This window comes from Trichechus manatus, unplaced genomic scaffold (genome assembly GCF_000243295.1).
Source record: "Trichechus manatus latirostris isolate Lorelei unplaced genomic scaffold, TriManLat1.0 scaffold00006, whole genome shotgun sequence".
NCBI lineage: Eukaryota > Metazoa > Chordata > Mammalia > Sirenia > Trichechidae > Trichechus > Trichechus manatus.
In genome coordinates, this window is record NW_004443942.1 from 17,966,310 (window position 1) to 17,986,512 (window position 20,203).

The 20,203-nt window shown below is 38.0% G+C and overlaps 1 protein-coding gene across 3 annotated transcripts in view; it reads left to right on the forward strand.

Annotated features, from left to right (window-relative positions):
• The window catches only part of ANO3 (anoctamin 3), a 508,791-nt gene extending 489,101 nt beyond the window's left edge, over window positions 1–19,690 (forward strand). For 2 of the 3 annotated variants that reach the window (XM_023737820.1, XM_004369722.2), the window contains 6 exons: window positions 5,781–5,914; window positions 6,804–6,956; window positions 11,393–11,540; window positions 15,397–15,477; window positions 15,655–15,760; window positions 19,138–19,549. In XM_023737820.1, coding sequence (XP_023593588.1) covers window positions 5,781–5,914; window positions 6,804–6,956; window positions 11,393–11,540; window positions 15,397–15,477; window positions 15,655–15,760; window positions 19,138–19,320 — 805 coding nt within the window. In that variant the 3' untranslated portion in view covers window positions 19,321–19,549. Of the gene's footprint in view, window positions 1–5,780; window positions 5,915–6,803; window positions 6,957–11,392; window positions 11,541–15,396; window positions 15,478–15,654; window positions 15,761–19,137 lie in introns of all 3 variants that reach the window. The other variant, XM_004369723.2, reaches the window with a different exon arrangement.
• Window positions 19,691–20,203: the final 513 nt, after the last annotated feature.

Consider the following 20,203-nt stretch of genomic DNA (forward strand, 5'->3'; position numbering starts at 1 on the left):
GCTGATTCAGGCAGGGGGCTGACGGCTGCCCTGGAGAGTCTGAAGGGAAGGCGTGTCCCTATTGTCTAGGGTGAGTAGGTAGGTGAGTTTTGCAGCCGGACTATGAGCACCCCACTCTGTTGGCTGTAAAGACTTGAGGGAACCACTTTTTCTTGGACTCCTGTAGCAGGTGACTAGGCACTTTAGGTGATATCACCAGTCCTCAAGCCCCCGCTGCAGATTGATAAAAGTGCCTACTTAAGGGGCAGGGCTGTTTTGAGAGTCACAAATCCACCAGTTCACAGCTGAAGCAGTTGAAGTTAAACTTCAGATGTTTGCCCTGTTGTACTGTGGAAGTAAGGACTAACACTGTTGAGATGGGTCCCTACAAATCTATAGAGGGGTGTAAGGCACTCAGAGTCTGTGGACCCCTGCTACCTGTGTCTAGCAAAGGAGCTGTGCCGACCCTCTGTTCCTGGCCTAGGGGAGCCAGCAGTTTATTTGTTCCCTTTCCAAGGCCAGGAGAATGGGTCAGGGAGCCTTATGGGATCTACCTCCAGCCCAGCCGACTCCGATGCAGAGGGTGGAGGGAGGAGGTAAAAGGGAGAGAGGTTTTTCCCAAATGGGTTTTTTTTTTACTAATCCCCGCAAAAAGGTGCAGGCAAGTACTTATCTTAGCCTCTTGGGAGCTGCTTTTCACTGGTTCGGAGCATCCTAGCAGTACCTTTGCTGCCGGATCTCTCTCAATGTGGAAACTGCTCTCCGGGTGCGCGCACAGCTGCTTGCCTGCTTCACTGTGGACCCAGCATGGCTGGGAAGTTGCCAGTGTGGCTGAAGAGCTGCTGTCCCACCGCCGCCGCTCTGGTGCTGCTGGCCTCTTCCGAACTGTCTCCCTCTCCTCCCGCCACTCAGTCCGACTCCACAACTTTGCCTTGTTCAGGGCTCCTAGATATTCATATATAATCAAATCACTTGTTTTTCCAGGACTTTGTTGTAAGAGGGATATAGGAAGTGTCTTACTACACCACCGTCTTGGCTCCACCTCTCTGGATTACCTTTCTTTGGAATGGGTACAAATATTGATCTTTTCCAGTCGCTTGGCCAGGCAGCTGTCTTACAAATTTCTTGGCATAGAGAAGTGAGCGCTTCCAACACTGCATCCATTTGCTGAAATATCTCAGTTGGTATCCCATCAATTCCTGGAGCCCTGTTTTTCTCCAATGCCTTCAGTGCAGCTTGGACCTCTTCCTTCAGAATCATCAGTTCTTGATTATATGCTCCCTCCTGAAATGGTTGAAAGTTGACCAGTTCTTTTTGGTACAGTGACTCTGTGTATTTGTTCCATCTTCTTTTGATGCTTCCTAAGTCATTCAATATTTTTCCTGTAGAATCCTTCAGTATTGCAACTTGAGGCTTGAATTTTTTCTTCATTTCTTCCAGTTTGAGAAATGCCAAGTGTATGCTTCCATTTTGGTTTTCTATCTCCAGGTCTTTCAACATTTCTTTGTAGTACTTTACTTTGTCTTCCTGAGCTGCCCTTTGAAATCTTCTGTTCAGCTCTTTTACTTCATCCTTTCTTCCTTTTGCTTTAGCTGCTCTGCATTCAAGAGCAAGTTTCAGCATCTTCTGACATCCATTTTGGTCTTGTCTTTCTTTCCTGTCTTTTTAATGATCTCTTGCTTTCTTCATGTATAATGTCCTTGATGTCACTTCAAAACTCTTCTGGTCTTTGGTCATTTGTGTTCAATGTTTCAAATCTATTGTTGAGATGGTCTCTAAATTCAGGTGGGATATACTCAAGGTCATACTTTGGCTCTGTCTTAGTTATCTAGTGCTGCCATAACAGAAATACCACAAGTGGATGGTTTTAACGAAGAGAAGTTTATTTCTTCACGGTCAAAGTAGCCTAAAAGTCCAAATTCAGGGCTTCAGCTCCAGAGGAATTCTTTCTCTCTTTGTCGGCCTTCTCATCAGTGTTCCCCTGGACTAGAAGCTTCTCAGCTCAGGGACCCCGGTCCAAAGGACGCGCTCTGCTCCCAGCACTGCTTTCTTGATGGTATGAGGTCCTCCTGTCTTACTGCTCACTTCTGTCTTTTATATCTCAAGAGATTGCCTCAGGACACAATCCAGTCTTGTAGATCAGGTCCTGCCTTCTAACACAACTGCCGCCCATCCTCCCTCATTAACATCATAGAGGCAGGTTTACAACATACAGGAAAATCACACAGTACCAGGAATCATGGCCTAGCCAAATTGATATTGGGGGACATAATTCAAACCATGACAGGCTCTCATAGAATTGTTTTGATTTCCTTCAACTTGAACTTGAACTTGCACATGAACAATTGGTCTGTTCCACAGTCAGCCCCTGGCCTTGTTTTGGCTGATGATATTGAGCTTTTCCATCATCTCTTTCCACAGATGTAGTCAGTTTGATACCTTTGTATTCCATCTAGGGAGGTCCACATGTATAGTCGCCATTTATGCTGTTGAAAAAAGTGTTTGCAATAAAGAAGTCATCGGTCTTGCAATATTCTATCATGCGATCTCCAGTGTCATTTCTTATCACCAAGGCCATATTTTCCAACTACCAATCCTCCTTCTTTTTTTCCAGCTTTTGCATTCCAATTGCCGGTAATTATCAATGCATCTTAATTGCATATTTGATCAATTTCAGACAGCAAAAGTTAGTAAAAATCTTCGATTTCTTCATTTTTTCCTTTGTGGTTGGTGCATAAATTTGAATAATAGTCATATTAACTGGTCTTCCTTGTAAGTGTATTGATACTATTCTATCACTGACAGCACTGTACTTCAGGATAGATCTTGAGATGTTCTTTTTGACAATGAATGTGACGCCATTTATCTTCAATTTGTCATTCCTGTCATAGTAGACCATATGATTGTGTCTGATTCAAAATGGCCAATACCAGTCCATTTCAGCTCACTAATGCCTAGGATATTGATGTTTATGCATTCCATTTCATCTTTGATGACTTCCAATTTTCCTAGATTTGTACTACGTACATTTCACCTTCCGATTTTTAATGGATGTTTGCAGCTGCTGCTTCTCATTTTGAGTCATGCCACAGCAGCAAATGAAGGTCCCAAAAGCTTGACTCCATCCACGTCATTAAGGTCAACTTTACTTTGAGGAGGCTGCTCTTTCCCAGTCGTATTTTGAGTGCCTTCTAACCCGAGGGGCTCATCTTCTGACACTGTATCAGACAGTGTTCTGCGGGTATTCATAAGGTTTTCACTGGTCAATTTTTTCAGAAGTAGACTGCCAGGTCCTTCTTCCTAGTCTGTCTGAGTCTGGAAGCTCAGCTAAAACCTGTCCACCAAGGGTGACCCTGCTGGTATTTGAAATACCTGTTACAAAGCTTCCAGTATCACAGCAACACACAAGCCACCACAGCACAGTAAACTGACAGACACATAGACAGCCATAGAGTATCCTGTTATATTTGTTGTTGTTGTTGTCGTTAGTTGCCATCAAGTTGATTCCCCAATGGCTACCACATGTATGCAGAGTAGAACTGCTCCCTAGGGTTTTCAAGGCTGTGACCTTTGGGAAGCAGAGTGCTAGGCCTGTCTCACAAAGTGCCTGTACAGGCAGTCTTTTGTCATTACTTTTAGAGCATAATCTTTGATATTACCCAGATCTGATTGCAATTCTTGCTCAATCACTTGATAAGTTTGCTTATAATTTACTTGGCCTGTTTGAGTCATGATTTTTTCCACTTGTGAATTAAGTGATTCCTGAAGATTAAATGAGGTGATCCAATGGTTTTTAAAGCTTTATCAATAAATGAAGGAGCCTTACTGCAAAGAGATTTTTATATAAATCCTACGTGTTCAGAGCAAATTAAAGCAAATCTCTTCTAATCAAAGAGAAACAATGAGATGGAAAATCGGGGAGCCCTGTCCATTCTTCTCATCGCGTAGGTCTCTTCTTGGCTTACCCCTATGAAGCATAGGACCTGGGGAACATAATTTGAAAATACTTGAGGTAATGAGGTTATCAGTTGCTTAGCACAGGATCTGATATGCTGTGAGTTCTTCATAAATATCATCAAGATGGTATAGTTGTCATTTCACTATTAAGAAAGGTTCTTATTGTTATCATTATCCATGGGCTTCTAATCACACCATGCACTTTGGACAGCCCATTTTCCCTGTGGCCTGGCCCAAATGGTCAGCCTGATTACATATATCATTTCCCAAAAGGCCAATGGCTAGAGACATCCTACTGGTATTTTTTCCCAACACCTGAGCAAAGGCCTTGTTGTAAAAGATTTAGCAGGAGTGGACCAGTCCCTAAAACAATGATTTTCAAACGTTTAAACTACAATTCTCTTTATTCAAGTTAAGTCTTAAGCAGAACCGCAAATAAATAAAATAGAAAAAAGCAGAACTGATCAAATTCCAACCTCCAGCCCTGTTTTTGTCTTCAGGGTGGTTACAGAGACAACCTCCCTTGACCGTACTTTGAAGCACTACTGTCATTTTAGGCTCTCTATTGTTGCTCTTGCAATTCCCACTGAAGCTCCAGATTCATGATTAATTAAAATTGAGAGTTGGGTACTTTTCACTGAGTCCTATGAAATTCATCTCCTACTAGAGGTCATTTTCATCCAACTCTTAAAATAAATCATTGCCCAAACAAAGCAAAACAAAACCAGTTGCCACTGAGTCGACTCCAACTCATAGTCAAGTCAATTCCAACTCATAGTGACTTTACTGAACAGAGTAGAACTGCCCTTTCGGGTTTCCAAGTAGCAGCTGGTAGATTTGAACCCCCGACCTTTTGGTTAGTAGCCGAGCTCTTAACTACTGTGCCACCAGGGCTCCAAATCATTGCCCAGAAGCCCACAGTGTATGTATACCACAATTCTGAGTTACATAGTTTCAAGACTGTCCCTGAGCTAGGGCAAGAGTATTAGTACTTCCTTTCCGGAGCTGAGAAATGGACTCATAGACACAGATCCATTGCCTAATAATTGTTGTTCACTATCTCAGAAGAGAAGGAACCCTGGTGGTGCAGTGGTTAAAGCACTCAGCTGCTAACCAAAAGGTGGGCGGTTCGAACCCACCAGCCACTCTGCAAGAGAAAGATGTGGCCACCTGCTTCCCTAAAGATTTACAGCCTTGGAAACTCTTTGGGGCAGTTCTACCCTGTCCTGTAGGGCCGCTATGAGTCAGAATCAACTCCATGGCAGTGATTGTGTGGGATCTTAGCAGAATATTATCACAAAAGCTCAAACCTTTCATATTTATACTCTCAGAGAGGTGCAATTACTTTCTTAAAGTTACACACCTAGTGCATTGCAGGGTGGGGACTAGAGCATAAGTCTCTTGAAGACCTATCTAGGACTAAATTACTAAATGTGGAACATGATTTTATTCATGTTCCAATAGCAGAGCCCAGAAAGTTTGGTTTATGAGCAATAAAGTTCTCAGATCAAATCACAATGGGTGGGGTAGGAATTTATGTGTTAAATAGATGGGAGTTGGGGGAGCATTAATAGAAATTGATGTTTGTGTAATCAACAACGAAGAACCCTGAAGTATACGGCAGAATGAATTTGTATATAAATATATTGATTTTTATAGGCTCTAAGAGAGTTCTGGAAAATAGGGGCCTATTGTCCTGAGCTAACTTTGGAAGTTAAGACCTTGCAAATATGCTAAGTGTATTCCCAGGGAAGTTGGTGTTTTTTGTTTCCTAAAATACTATAAATTGTCAATCACATGCTTAAAAAAATGTTCAAAAGCTCTTGGTTGGCTCTGTGATTTAGGCTGATCCAGAACTGGTGGTCAAGACATAAAATCAAGCGAGGAATACATGATGCATCTTTGCCTCAGTGGGAAAATGATTGGAATCTACAGCCCATGAATATTCACGGACTGATGGATGAGTACTTAGAAATGGGTAAGAGAAAATGAAAAGCTTGAATGGAGTTATTTAGCCTCCATGGAACTCTTTTTCTACTTCATGGGATTTTTTTAAATAAAAAATATGTATCTTCTCTTGTCCAAACCCAAGCATTTGGAAACACATCTGCACCCTTATCTCAACAGAGCTGGAGAAGGTATTAAAGCAGTGCCCTTGGGAAGCTCAGTGCTTTGTCTTCTGAGAGCTGTAACGTCTGTCCCAAATAAAAGTTTCTCCCACAGTGGGAAATCTAACTTTTGAGAAAATGTTCTGAAGAATAGAGCAGCATCAATTCCTATGTTAAGAAACTTACCATCCCACCCAAATAAAGCAGTGTTTCCTTTTTGAAATAAATCTTTGCACAGTGCCAGTCTGAGTCTTGGGTTATTCAAGTAGCATACTTATTTATATTAAAAAAATTAAAGATTTGCATTCTGATTCTTAGGACCACTGTGTGCTGCCTTGACATTTGCTTTTCTCTAGCCTTAGTTTTCTCATCTCTAAAAAAGAGAGGACAGGATTAGCTGTCTCAGATCCTTTCCAATGTCAAACGTTTTTCTTTAAGGCCTCCTTGCCCCCGCCCCCCCCCCCTTTCCTTTATGCTGCATGGCTGCATGGTATAGACATGAAAAACACATAAACATTCAACCAATCAGATCTGAGTTTGAATGCAGGTTCTAAATTTTCTCACTGTCTATTCTTCTCGAGTTTACTTACACGTGTGAGCTATAATTTCTTCAAGTATAAAATGAGATAGGCATATTTACCTTGTAGAGATGTTGAAAGGATTAAGAGCAATTTATGTAAAGTACCTAATCTGGCCCAAAGAAGCCACTCATTAAATGATACTGTTCATATTATTAATTTTCTAATGCTCTCCTTTTAGTTTTGCAGTTTGGTTTTACCACCATTTTTGTTGCGGCTTTTCCTCTGGCCCCTCTGTTGGCGTTGTTAAACAATATCATTGAAATCAGGCTGGATGCGTACAAATTTGTCACCCAGTGGCGGAGGCCTCTGCCAGCCCGAGCAACTGATATTGGTAAGATTCAGAAATTAAATGGTCTTTGCATTGCTAAGGCCAGCAGGTGACTTGGTCTCACTTGGGTGCCACTTGGATTTCTATTGCCAGAACTTTCAACCTTAACAAAACTGAGCAGCTTTAGGAAAAGAATAAATGAATGCCAGTTTAGTTGAGATAATCCCCAGTGGGAAGCTGCTCTGTCTCTTGTGAATCTCAAATTTTAGCTGTGAAAACACTTGTAAACAAAAAGTTTCCATCAGTTTAAATTGCATAATCCATGTGCTCTTTTCCACATAGAATTTGAATACGCTCATGTACTATATTATGATAGCCATTTCTAGAATTCATTGAAGAAATATTTCTGCTAAAAAATTCATTTAAAGGGTCACAGAAACTGATACTTCTTGGACATAACTAATCCCCTCATGGGAACCCTGGTGGCGAAGTGGTCAAGAGCTCAGGCTGCTAACCGAAAGGTCAGCAGTTCGAATCCACCAGCCACTCCTTGGAAACCCTGTGGGGCAGTTCTGCGCTTTCCTACAGGGTCGCTATAAGTTGGAATCAACTCAACAGCACACAATAATAATCACCTTATGGGATCAGTTTTCTTGAAGACTTAGGGTCATAGTCTTGTGGAACAACTCGGTCAATTGGCATGATGTAGTTCATAAAGTTTATGTTCTACATCCTAGTCCTGTAAGTAGCATCTGGGCTCTTAATAGCTTTCAAGTGACCATCTAAGATACAGCTATTGGTCTGTACTCATCTGGAGCAAAAGAAAAAGAAGGAAGCCCAAGACTCAGAGAAGGAACCAGTCTACAGGACTAATTGTCTACTGGAACCAGGGACGACTCTGCCTTGAGACCAAAGGAACTAGATGATGCCCAGATACCAATACTGTATGTTCTGATCAGGAACACAATAGATGGATCCTAACAGAAAGGGAGAAGAATGTGGAGCAGAATTTCAAATTTAAAAAAAATCCAGACTTAGTGGACCCAGTGAGACACCACCTTACCAAAAAAGGACAACAATTACTCAAAAGCAAAGATGATGAGATAAGGGGACAGGGAAACTAGGGTACTGGAAAGGGAACAAACTGAACACAATTAAAAGAATACTGATGCTTAGTGGTAAATGTAACTAATGTCACCAAACAATTTGTATGGAAATTGTCAAAAAAGAACCTAATTTGCTGTGTAAACTTTCACCAAAAGTTCAATAAAATATTACTCAAAAAATAAAGAGCATGCACATTTAAAATGTTGATACGTTATTTGGCAACATGTCCTCCAGAAATACTGTGCTAATTACCACTTCCACCATAAGTACATAAATGTCCATATCCACATTTTTCAATAACTCCAAGTGTAATGAACTTTTTTTTTTTTTAAATCCTTGACAATCAGAAAACTCATTTCCGTCGAGTCAATTACGACTCATAGCAACCATGCAGGACAGAGTAGAACTGCCCCATGGGATTTCCAAGGAGCGGCTGGTGGATTTGAACTGCTGGCCTTTTGGTTGGCAGCTGAGCTCTTAAGCACTGAGCTACCAGTAAAGGAAAAAAATAATATACTGTTATATTTACTTACATTTTTAAAACTAGGAGATTAAATATATTTTCATATATTTATTGGCTGTTTGTATTTTTATCTTACTAATTGTGTTTATGCCTTTTGGCCATTGTATCTAATTTGGTAATCTTTGTCTCCATATTAGGAACATTAACCTTTGGAGATACATATATATATATATATCTATATATATATATATATATATATAGTAAATATTTTTCAAATGCTGGCTTTTACTTTATTTAATTTTTCATAAATAATGTTTTAAAATTGATAACTAATCAAATTCCGTTATAGTTTTTCTCATTTGTGGTATTCTTAGAAAGACCTTGTAGAACTCGTTATTTTTCACTAATTGTTTTTATTGTTATTTTGATTTTATTTAGTATTATTTTGTTAGTTTCTCAGCATTTTATAATTTTATTTAAATTTTTGATCCATCTGGAATTTGTTTTTGATTATATTTCTTCTACTTGTTTGAATTGTCTCTATTATACTAAATTCTGCATAAACTTATTTCCAGAATCACTAGATGTTCATTGATCTGACTACTTATTCTTGGCATGTTGTTTTAATAAACTGTAGTTTTGTAATAAGAAGTTCAAGTATTTGGGAAAGCAAATTCACACTCCTTTTCTTCGTGAAAAATTTCAGGCTAATACTGCAAGGTTATCTCTTCAGTTAATTTCATCTTTTTACATATTCCATAATTTCCAAAGGCTATTTAAAATATACTGATCTATAGAGAAGGAACCCTGGTGGTGCAGTAGTTAAACACTCGGCTGTTAACCGAAAGGTCAGTGGTTTGAATCCACCAGCTGCTCCACGAGAGAAAGATGTGGCAGTCTGCTTCCGTAAAGATTTACAGTCTTGAAAACCCTATGGGGCAGTTCTACGCTGTCCTATAGGGTTGTTATGAGTCGGAATCAACTTAGCAGCGATGAGTTTGGGTTTTGGGTTAATCCATAGAGATTTAATGCCATGTATTTTAAGTTTATGTTTCTTGAATCAACTAAAAATTATTTAATTTTGCCATTTAATTTTGGTATACTTATTAATTTCATTATTAATATAATGTAAGCACATTAAAGAAAATTTGGAAGATTAGTCAAAGAAGAAAATGAAACTCCCATTCCAGCTTCATCTAGCATTTGTTGCGCCTTCCAGTGTATAGATTTGTTTTTTGTTTTGTTTTGCTATATTGTACCTTGCATCGGAAGGACAAAGCAAAGATGCACAAAGAAACAATTAGCAGTCCTTTCCCCTTTCACCTTTCTCTTCTACCTCAGGAAATCAATGCTAACAGTTGGACATGTGTTCCTTGTCAGTGTTTTTCTTGCTCATACAAGCTTATATGATTCTGCATTTTTTTCTTCATAAACTTCGTTCAGCTCAAAACATATCGGTCTAACTGATTTTAATACAGAGGTAATATTCATAACATGGATGTACTATAAATTTTATAATCATTTGCTTATTTTATTTCCTCACTACAAACAAGAATAAACATATATAAATATACATGTAGATATAGATATGAAGATAGAGACATAGATATTAACTATAGATAGTATGTCGCGTATCTGTGTGTGTATACACAGTGTATCTGTAGTATTGATCCCAAAAAGTAGACTTACCAAATTAAAACATATACATATTTTAATTTTAAAAGTTATCAGATTAATTACAAAAGAAAAAAGTTAGAACAATTCATGCTTCCAACAACAATATAAAAGAATTTCTGTTTCCACGGTCCCTAGATAGTACTAGATGTTATAAGACTTTCAAATCTTTGAAATCCGATGAAAACAGAAAAAAACATATCTTCAGTTTTAAAGGGCATTTCAGTATTAGTGATTGAAAATATATGCATTTGCTATTTGCATTTCCATAGCAAATTGCTCATTTATGTATACTGCCAATTTTTCTTATTAATTTTAGAATCTTCTTGTATATTAGGCATACTAACCCTTTGTTTTTGTGAAGCAAGTATTTTCTCACAGACTCTTGACTGAATGCAGTGAATTTGTATAAATAAATTTAATTTTTATGTACATAAATATTGTTTCTTTGATGAACTCTGATTTCTTATGATCTCGAGGACAAAGAAAACGTTAATATCCTTTTTTCTTTTTTTATTATAACTCAATATAGCCACATTATAGAGATTTTGAAAAAAGAAAGGTTTACACTATCATTTTAGCACTTTGATTATTTCTTTCCAGGACTTTTTTTCTTTCCTATTTTTAAATATTTTTAAAACTAAGTTTAATCCAGTACAGTTTTGACTACACTCAGTAGCATATTGATTCTGTTTACGACTTTGAAAACTTCAGTTTGTGTCTATCTGATGCCAGATTGACCGCTTATGAAGTAGAAAATGCCAATTAATGATCTCCAAAGTTTGACACCAAACGGGTTTTAGATTTTGTGTCGTTACTTAAAAAAGATACTTGAAAAACATATAGGTAAAACCAAGAGTGAATACAGATATTTTAAAATTTATACAACCATGTAGACCTTGAAGATTTTTGTTTGTTGATTCTATTGCCTCAGCACACCTGTGCATTTGATTAGGCTTTCAAATATCTTGGGCACCTATACCATGCATGTCTCATTGTTACAGACATGAATAACTAAATAACCAACTCCTAAAGATATTTCGATTTTCAGATCTCTCTACATAGGGTCTACTTTCTCTCTATTGAGAAGCGTGTTAAAAACTGTAATATCTGGAGTGAGATACTATATAAAGAAAGTAAACAATCGGCAGAGTGTGGTTTCAATAGACAAGTAAAACGTTCTTTCCAAAACAAGGTTTAGAGTGTTTTAATTGTTTCATTGTCATTCTCTTATCTTGTATCTTTTTCCTTCTAGGTATCTGGTATGGAATTCTTGAAGGAATCGGTATACTGGCTGTGATCACCAATGCGTTTGTAATTGCTATTACATCTGACTACATCCCTCGTTTAGTCTATGAGTACAAATATGGCCCCTGTGCAGATCAATTAGAGAACGGTGACAAGTAAGGTTGAAATTTCTACATTTTCCTGATATATTCTATGCTTGTAATCAAAAGTGGGAACTTACTGGGAGGTTTTGTTCTGTGACCATTAAGAGTACTGGTTCTGGTCATTCCATTTATGTGTTTCATAAATGAAATCAGGCGAGGTAAAAAGGGTGGCTGTTTTTTACAACAAATACTTTCAAAGTCTCTCTGTGTTTTTACTTGTAAATGCATCGCTGGTATCAAAATATTAAAAACATTATAATGTACAGACAGTCCCCTTTACGAAGGTACTACTGAAGGACCACTGGCACTTGCCCTTTAATGTTATGTAAATGTGCCCTAACTTTGAAAAGACTGAACCAGTCCCTACTGGCAACAAATTCTTATCACAATCACCTTCACTTACTGAACATGCAGCTTTTAAATCATTGAAAAGGCTTCCAGCCTATTCTTGCACTAAAGTAAGGCTAAAGAAGAACTATATCACCTGTTCTGACTTACCTACAAATACTACTTAATGACACAGTTTGGAACAGATCTTGTTCATAACCCAGGGACTGCCTGTATTTAGAAGTCAAATTCTAGAATTGGGGAAAAAAAAAAAAAAAAACAACATTGCCATCAAGTCGATTCCGACTCATAGCGACCCTATAGGACAGAGTAGAACTGCCCTATCGGGTTTCTAAGGAGTGGCTGGCGGATTTGAACTGCCAACCTTTTGGTTAGCAGCCAAGCTCTTAACCACTGTGCCACCAGAGCTCCCTAGAATTGGAAGTGACCTTAAAAATCATCCAATGCAATCTTCTGACTGAATAGATGAAGAAATTGAGACCTACACTACACAATCAAATTGCTGAAGGTAACAAAGCTAGTGTGTAGGGAGAGACAGAACATGAAGTAACTGACATCTATAAGACTAGAGGCTTTTCAAAAGAGATTTATAGCTTGGGACTTTAAGGTTGCAGAGGATGCTGCGCTAGACCTGCCTGCCATTTGTTTTCTGTTAAAATTTAAATCCACACTTTAGAACAGGGTTTCTCAACCTCTGCACTATTGATATTGTAGACTGGATCATTTCTTTTTCGGATAGTGGGCGGCTGTCTTGTGCATGGCAGTATGTTTAGCAGCATCCCTGGCCTCTACCCCCTAGACACTAGCAGGAGCTACCCTACTTCCCAAGCTGTGACGACCAAAAATGTCACCAGATAACTGCCAGTTATTCCATGGGGGCCGAAATTGCCCTGGTTTGGAGCCACTGCTTTAGGAGAATTTTTCTTCAAATCTTTCCTTCTTGAAATCAGGTATTAGGAAGGAATACAAGAAAGTACTGGCTTTGGGAAACAGAGTAATTGGAGGTACTTAAGAAAGAGTTTTATCTGGAGATCAGCCTTAGGTATGGGGACAGTGGTGGGCCCTCCCAGGAGAGAAGCTGCTTCTCCTCCTTCCTTCAGGAAAAGCTTTGCCCACACAACTTACCTGGATGCAGGACATCTTCCCCAACAGGCTGAGTCCTGGCTTAGGATGAAATCAGGCCTTAACTCTGCTTTATCCGAACGCTGAAATGCCTTTCTGAACACAAATTATCTCAATTTTTCAAAAAGAGATAATGAAGGCATAGGTATTATTTTATCTATTTTATTTTATTAAAATTTTGGAGCCTAGCCAAGGCCTTTTAACCAGGAATCAGACACCATAGGTTCAAGTTTTATCTGTGTCTTTCACTAAAGACCGCATCATGAGTCTGGACCTAGTTGGTTCATAACAAAAAATGTTCACAGATCTTATGATTAAGAAATGGCATAGGAGATAACATTTTATGATCTGGGAAACACTATTTAAATATAAAGTTGCCTTAGTATTAATAGTGAAAAAAAACCCAAAAAGTCTTTTTTTCTCCTAATTCTAAATGACTTAGAAGTAGGTTTTAAGAGTTTAAAATATATAGGCTGTTTGGCAGACCTCTTCCCTGGAGGTATTATTTGCTGGTGTCTTTACTGCCTCCTAGTGGCAGGAGAAAATAATGTTTGTGAGTTATCAGTTCTGTTTACATTTCAGGACCTACCTTCATCCTTCATATTGATGGCTAGGGATGTAGAATAATTTCAAGTAGAGATGTGTGGGACTTATGTGAGGTTGAAACCACACATTAGAAGGGGTCCTGTCGCTTAATTCTTTCCAGGTATGCTTAGCAGCTAAATTAGAATAGATTCATTGACACTGGAAATTCTTTCCAGAGCAAAGCGGCAGATGGACAAAGTGGCAATGAAGAGCAGGGTACTGGCAAAAGGTGCTGAAATGATAAATTGTGGGATCTAGTCATGACAGGAAAGGGAGTGAAGGCAGAGTGGCACTGTAGTTAAGAATCCAAGGTTTAGAATGAGATAGATGCATGTTCGAATCCAGGTTCTAACAGTTGTTTGCATAGGGCACTGGTCTTCAACATGTGGTCTGCAGATCCCTGGAGGTGCTGAGACCCCTTCAGTGCTCCATCACGTCAAAACTATTTTCATAATAATACTAGACATTATTTGCCTTTTCCAACATACTGTCATTTGCACTGATGGTACAAGAATAATGGCGAGTAAAATTTCTGGTGCCTTTGTATGACTCAAGGCAATTGCACCAAACAGAACTAGCAATGATCGTATTCCTCATCGCTGTATCATCACCATAAAAATGTAAAATGCTGGTTTGACTTTATAATGCCCTTGATGAAGCAGTTGCAATTAATTTCATCTGATATTTACCCTTGAGTCAGTATATAAATGAGAAGTACGCATAAAGTGCTTCTGCTACATAACAAAGTATGATGGTTGCCTTAAGGAGAAGAGCTTGTGTTACTGATTTGCAAACTGAACAAGCTGTTTGTTTGTTTTTTAACATGAAAGAAAGCTTGGCAGACAAACTATGATTATTTAGAATTGGCATGTTGTACACACTCTTTTTTAAAATGCACAAAATCAGCCTGTCATTTTAAGTAAAATAACTGACAATATTTGTTGCTGCTGATGAAGTTCAAGCTTTGAAGTGAAAATTAGAATTTTGAAGAACTTTTATCTACCACTGTGAGCTTGAAAGTTTGTCAGTACTTAAAGATTTTTTTTTTCTGATATAATCGATGATATCAATGAATGTTTTTAAAAATATATAGTAAAAATGTGTCAATATTTGGAAGATCTGCATAACTTACTGAAGTAATATTTTCCAAATGACCCATATTTGATGTTACAAAACCATGCACTAAGCTTCTGTTAAGGGTAATGTAATTAATGTCATTAAAGTCACTGAATTGTACATGTAAAAAAAATGGTGAAATGGCCAAGTGTTGCAAGTATATTTATGAAATGCACATATGTAGGGTTTTATCACATAGGAAGTAATTAACACAGTGCCTAGTGCATGGTCAAGCCTATTGCTGTGGAGTCCATCTCGACTCATAGCAACCCTATAGGACAGAGTAGAACTGCCCCATAGGATTTCCAAGGCTGTAATCTTTATGAAAGCAGACCGCCACATCTCCCGTGGAGAGTGCTGGTAAGTTCAAACCACTAACCTTTCAGTTAGCAGCCAAGTGCTTAACCACTGTGCCACCAGGGTTACTGCATAGTAACCACTTAATAAATGTAAAACAAATGAAAGGGCAAGATGGGAGTTATTTTGAGAAAATGGCAAGACAGGAAGCTGTCTCATTAAAGTACAATTACAGATCTAGTAGAGTAAGGGAATGGAATAAGACGACTGAGTTGCTAGGAATTTGTAGCTAGACTGGAAATAATAATGGCGCTTATAAAAAGCCTGTCATTTGTAATGAAAGAACTGGACTAGGAATTTATGACTCCCTGAATCACATGATACTTTTCTTTTCTTCCAGTTGCTTAAAGGGATATGTCAACAATAGCCTATCCTTCTTTGACCTGAGTGAGCTTGGTATTGGAAAATCTGGTTACTGCAGGTACTAACTTACAAATTGTAGCTATCTTTCCTGCTTTTTTCGCCATTTCATCTTCTCCCGTTTGTGTTAATGGGTCCATTTAAACTGTCTTTTTGGTAGTTTTAGAAACTTAAGAACATTTTTAGTCTCCATGCTCTCTCCTCTGTTTTTCACACTCTTTGGTTTTATGGATTTCAGGTACCGAGACTATAGAGGTCCCCCTTGGAGTTCCAAACCCTATGAGTTCACCTTACAATATTGGCATATCCTCGCCGCCCGATTGGCCTTCATTATCGTGTTTGAGGTTAGTCACAGACTAAGCTCTTATACTACCTGTAACAAGGCAGAAATTATCATTTTATCAGGAGATACTTTTTTAGGCTAATAGAGTCATTAAGTAATAGAATTTCAGATCTGGATGAAATCTTAAACCAAAAAACCAAAACCCCTTGCCGTTGAGTCGATTCCAACTCATAGCGACCCTACAGGACAGAGTAGAACTAGAACTGCCCCATAGCGTTTTCAAGGAGCACCTGATGGATTCAAACTGCCGACCTTTTGATTAGCAGCTATAGCACTTAACCGCTACACCACCAGGGTTTCCAGATAGGTAAACATTTCATTTTACGCAGGAGGAACATTTCACTACAAAATTTGAAGTTTTTGGAGGTTTTTTATATATAGTCTGAGGGAAAAGCTCGTTTATCTTCTTCTCCATGTAATAAGATAATTTTCGCAACACTGTGTGATAAATGATTTATTATTTCTTCACAGGTTTGTAATTCCACTTCAATAATATTCCAAGTTTCTATGTATCGTGGGTGTATCCCTGGCCTCTGTATGCTGATATATTTATCCATTTGTCTATTCCTAGGTCAGTATCACACTGTTTAAGTGTGGTGGCTTTGCAATATAATTTAATATCAGTCAGTGAGCCCCCACCTCCACTGTATTTGCTTTTATTTTTCAAAATTGCTTTAGCTATTTGGAGATAAATCATTCATGTAAATTTTAGAATTCATATTTTTCTAGTACTCCCAAATTAAAACAAACTAACAAACCCATTGCCATCAAGTTCACTCTGACTCATAGCAACCCTATAGGACAGAGTAGAATTGCCCCATAGTGTTTCCAAGGAGCAGCTGGTGAATTCGAACTGCCGACCTTTTGGTTAGCAGCTGATTCAACCACTGCACCACCAGGGCTCCATTATCATGCAAGAATTTTGGTTAGAATGATATTTGTAGAAATTCTTGAGGAAAATTTTGCATGGTTACAAAATTTGTGCTGTTTCACTGATGAACATGGAATTTATTCAGCTAACTTTTATGACCTTGAAGAATTTTAAAAATATTCTCTGTAAGTAGCTTGTTCATTCCTTTTAAAGTTCATTCCTATAAACTTTGTAGATATTTTCTGCTGCTATTGTAAATGGCATTTTTCCTCCTTTATCTGATTTACTCAAGTTTTGTTGGTGTGCTAGAATGCTGCTGATCTTTCTAAGATGATTATAGTTCCTTGTTGAAAACTCTTACTGGTTCCAATACTTGTCTGTTAAATCAGTTGGATTTAATAATACCATTTGCAAATAATGACAGTTTTTCCTCTTGACTTCAAAGCTTATATCTTTTCTTTTGCTTGCCTTACTGTGTTGCTAAAAATTTCCACACTGCGTTGAACAGCAGTGGTGTGAGCAATCGTGTCTTATTTCCAGCTTCAGTGGAAATGCTTTGGAATATTTTTTTCTTTAAGTATGATGTCTGTTACAGTTTTTTTTCTTTAAGATCAACTACCAGTTTCAGAAAGTTTTCTTATATTATTGGCTACTTAAGAGTTTCTTGATAAATAGGGAGCCCTGGTGGTCAAGTGGTTAAGAGCTCCAGCTTCTAACCAAAAAGCTGGCAGTTCAAATCTACCAGCAACTCCTGGGAAACGCTATGGGATAGTCCTACCCTGTCCTATAGGGTCGCTATGGGTTGGAATCAACTCGACAACATACAACAGCAATAACAACAAAATTTAGTGACTGCTTTCTTTTTTCATCTCTTGAAATAATCACGTGATATTCCACTAATGTGGCACATTTAATTGATAGATTTTTTCTCTTTAATGTTGAAGCATCCTTGCATATTAACCTGTCTATATGAATCAGTTCACTGGGTCACTTATGACCTGTTTATAGGACTTGGAGCATATTCTTTACTAATTTAAATTATAAAAAAAGTTTCTTTTTTATTTTTGTTTCTCAAGACATATTGCTGGTTGTTTCTGTAAATCATTGCGAATCAGGTATTTGGTCAGGAAAGAAACTCCTAACTATCCACTTTCCTATATAAAGGAAAATATGACCTGATTTACTATGCTTTCCTAGATATGACATAATTTGCAATGATGTTTTCAAGGACATAGCAAGCACAATTAAAAATTCCTTGAATTCTTCCTTTCCACGTATAGTTATTGTTTACTTGAAGTCCTTTAGGTAAATGTATTCTTTTCCAAAGAGCATTCTAATCCTATTAGTATCAGATTTTTTCCTTTCTGAGAATTTGGAAGCTCTACCCTTCTTCTTCATGGGAAAAGGAAAAGGAAAAGGATGCTTTTATGATAAAAGGCGTTAATTAAATAGAACTTAGAGTATGCCAAGCACCCTTTTAAGCCCTTCACATATGTTTTCTCATTTAATGCTCATGCCAACTTTTTTTTTTTAATTGTGATTTAGGTGAAAGTTTACAGCTCAAGTTAATTTCTCATTGAAAAATTTATACACATATTGTTTTGTGACATTAGTTGCCATCCCCACAGTGTGACAGCACACTCCCCCTTTGCACCCCGTGTTCCCTGTTTACATTCGACCAGTTCCTGTCCCTTCCTGTCTTTTCATCCTGCTTTTGGACAGGAGCTGCCCATTTGGTCTTGTAGCTCATGCCAACTTTTAAAAGATAACACCATTCTCACCTTTTCAGAGATAAGGAAACTGAGGCACAGAGAAGGGAGGTGATTGGCTAAGGTTACACAGCTAATGAATGTTAGAGTAGGATTTGTTCACACCAGAACTTTAGTTCTTTAGGCATATTATCTTTTGAGTTTTGCCCTTGTGGTTTTATTTTTATATATAATACTTTTTGTCAGTTTATTTTTTTAAATCCCCATAATATATTTTTATTATAGCAAAACTTAGATAATGGAGATAAAATATTTTAAAGCAGTTATGATATATGAATTTACCAATAGAGTAAAATTTCCTGTGCTGGAGATTGAGTCTAATCCCAGCAGAGCAAGCAGACCATATGCTTCGTGGCTTATACTGTATTTTTATGATCTATTGGACATTATTTCTCCCTGGACGTGGTCTTTGTCATCTGTATATAACAATGCATGTCATATCAGTATTGTGTAATATGTAAGGATTTTATAGACTTGAATTTAAGATTAATTCAGTGTTTATTTTGACATGTGGCAGCCAGGAGAGGAAAGAATCCTGTTTCCTCCTACTACTTAAGTGTTAGAGGGCCACAGTAGTATTCCCAATAAAATTTTTGAAAATATCAGTGTTCTAAATGGTACATACTGTGTTCTGATGCTTGACTCTAAGGAAGATGCAACATTGCTCATGATGGTTCTGTTTTATAATTAGCACTGCACAATATTTGAAAAGTGTACTTTCTGCTCTTATATTCGTAGCACCTGGTTTTTGGGATCAAGTCTTTCATCGCGTTTCTGATTCCAGACGTACCACAGGATCTATATGACCGAATTAGACGGGAGAAGTACTTAGTCCAAGAAATGATGTATGAGGCTGAACTAGAACATCTGCAACAACAGCGGAAGAAATGTGGTCAGCCTGTCCACCATGAATGGCCTTAGTTGAAACCTGTTACCCAGTAGAGGCGGTACCACTAGTGGGAAGGAGTGATCAACTTCAAATTCTTGGTGGGATCTAGAAGGAAAGTGTACATGGCAAACTGTGTGTATAATATGCTACTTGGAAATGCGTCACATCCTTCTCTGAGATTTGGAATATCTGGCTTCTAAGGAAAAAAAGATGACTTATAACCTTAAAAAATGGTTAGATTCTGCTGCAGGAGGCCAGGATATAATTTGCAGAACCAGCCCCAAGGAGTCATGTGACTGGAGACCTCTACCTCCCATCAGCTGCAGCGTATAGGGAGGGTGGTGATGAGGTTTCTAGACACAGATAACCATGTCAGTGTTCAAAAGCCAGGCACGACTTAAAACCTCATGTGGTCTTCACTCATACTAATCTGACTTCCAAACCTTTGGTCCAGTTGATATGCTTAAATGAAATGACTTAAATCAATTTATGCCTTTGTTGCCAGAACTCAGTGTCCCTTACAGCCTACAGGCTTGTAGGAACTGCCCTTGCATCTTGCTGAGATTATGGATTTGTGCCATAAAGGAACTTAATGCTGCTTTACATCAACTATGCAGTTGAAGAGTTGCACATCACCTTTAGTACTGAAACCAAAAATCTAAGATTCCGAAAGAATACCATTCTTAAAATAATATTTTATTGCATTGGTTACATCCAAATCTGTTTTCTGTCTGGCAGAGCCAGTTGAACTGCACATATTTTTTATTAAATGCCAACAGAGTCACATACTTAACAAAATATGAGTGGTCATTCTTATATCATTTAGATCACAACTAACTCATACTTTACTGTGGCATGCTGTGTTATAGTGTGTTTAATTTTTCCCCCTCTGACTTATTACAACAGCCCTCCCAG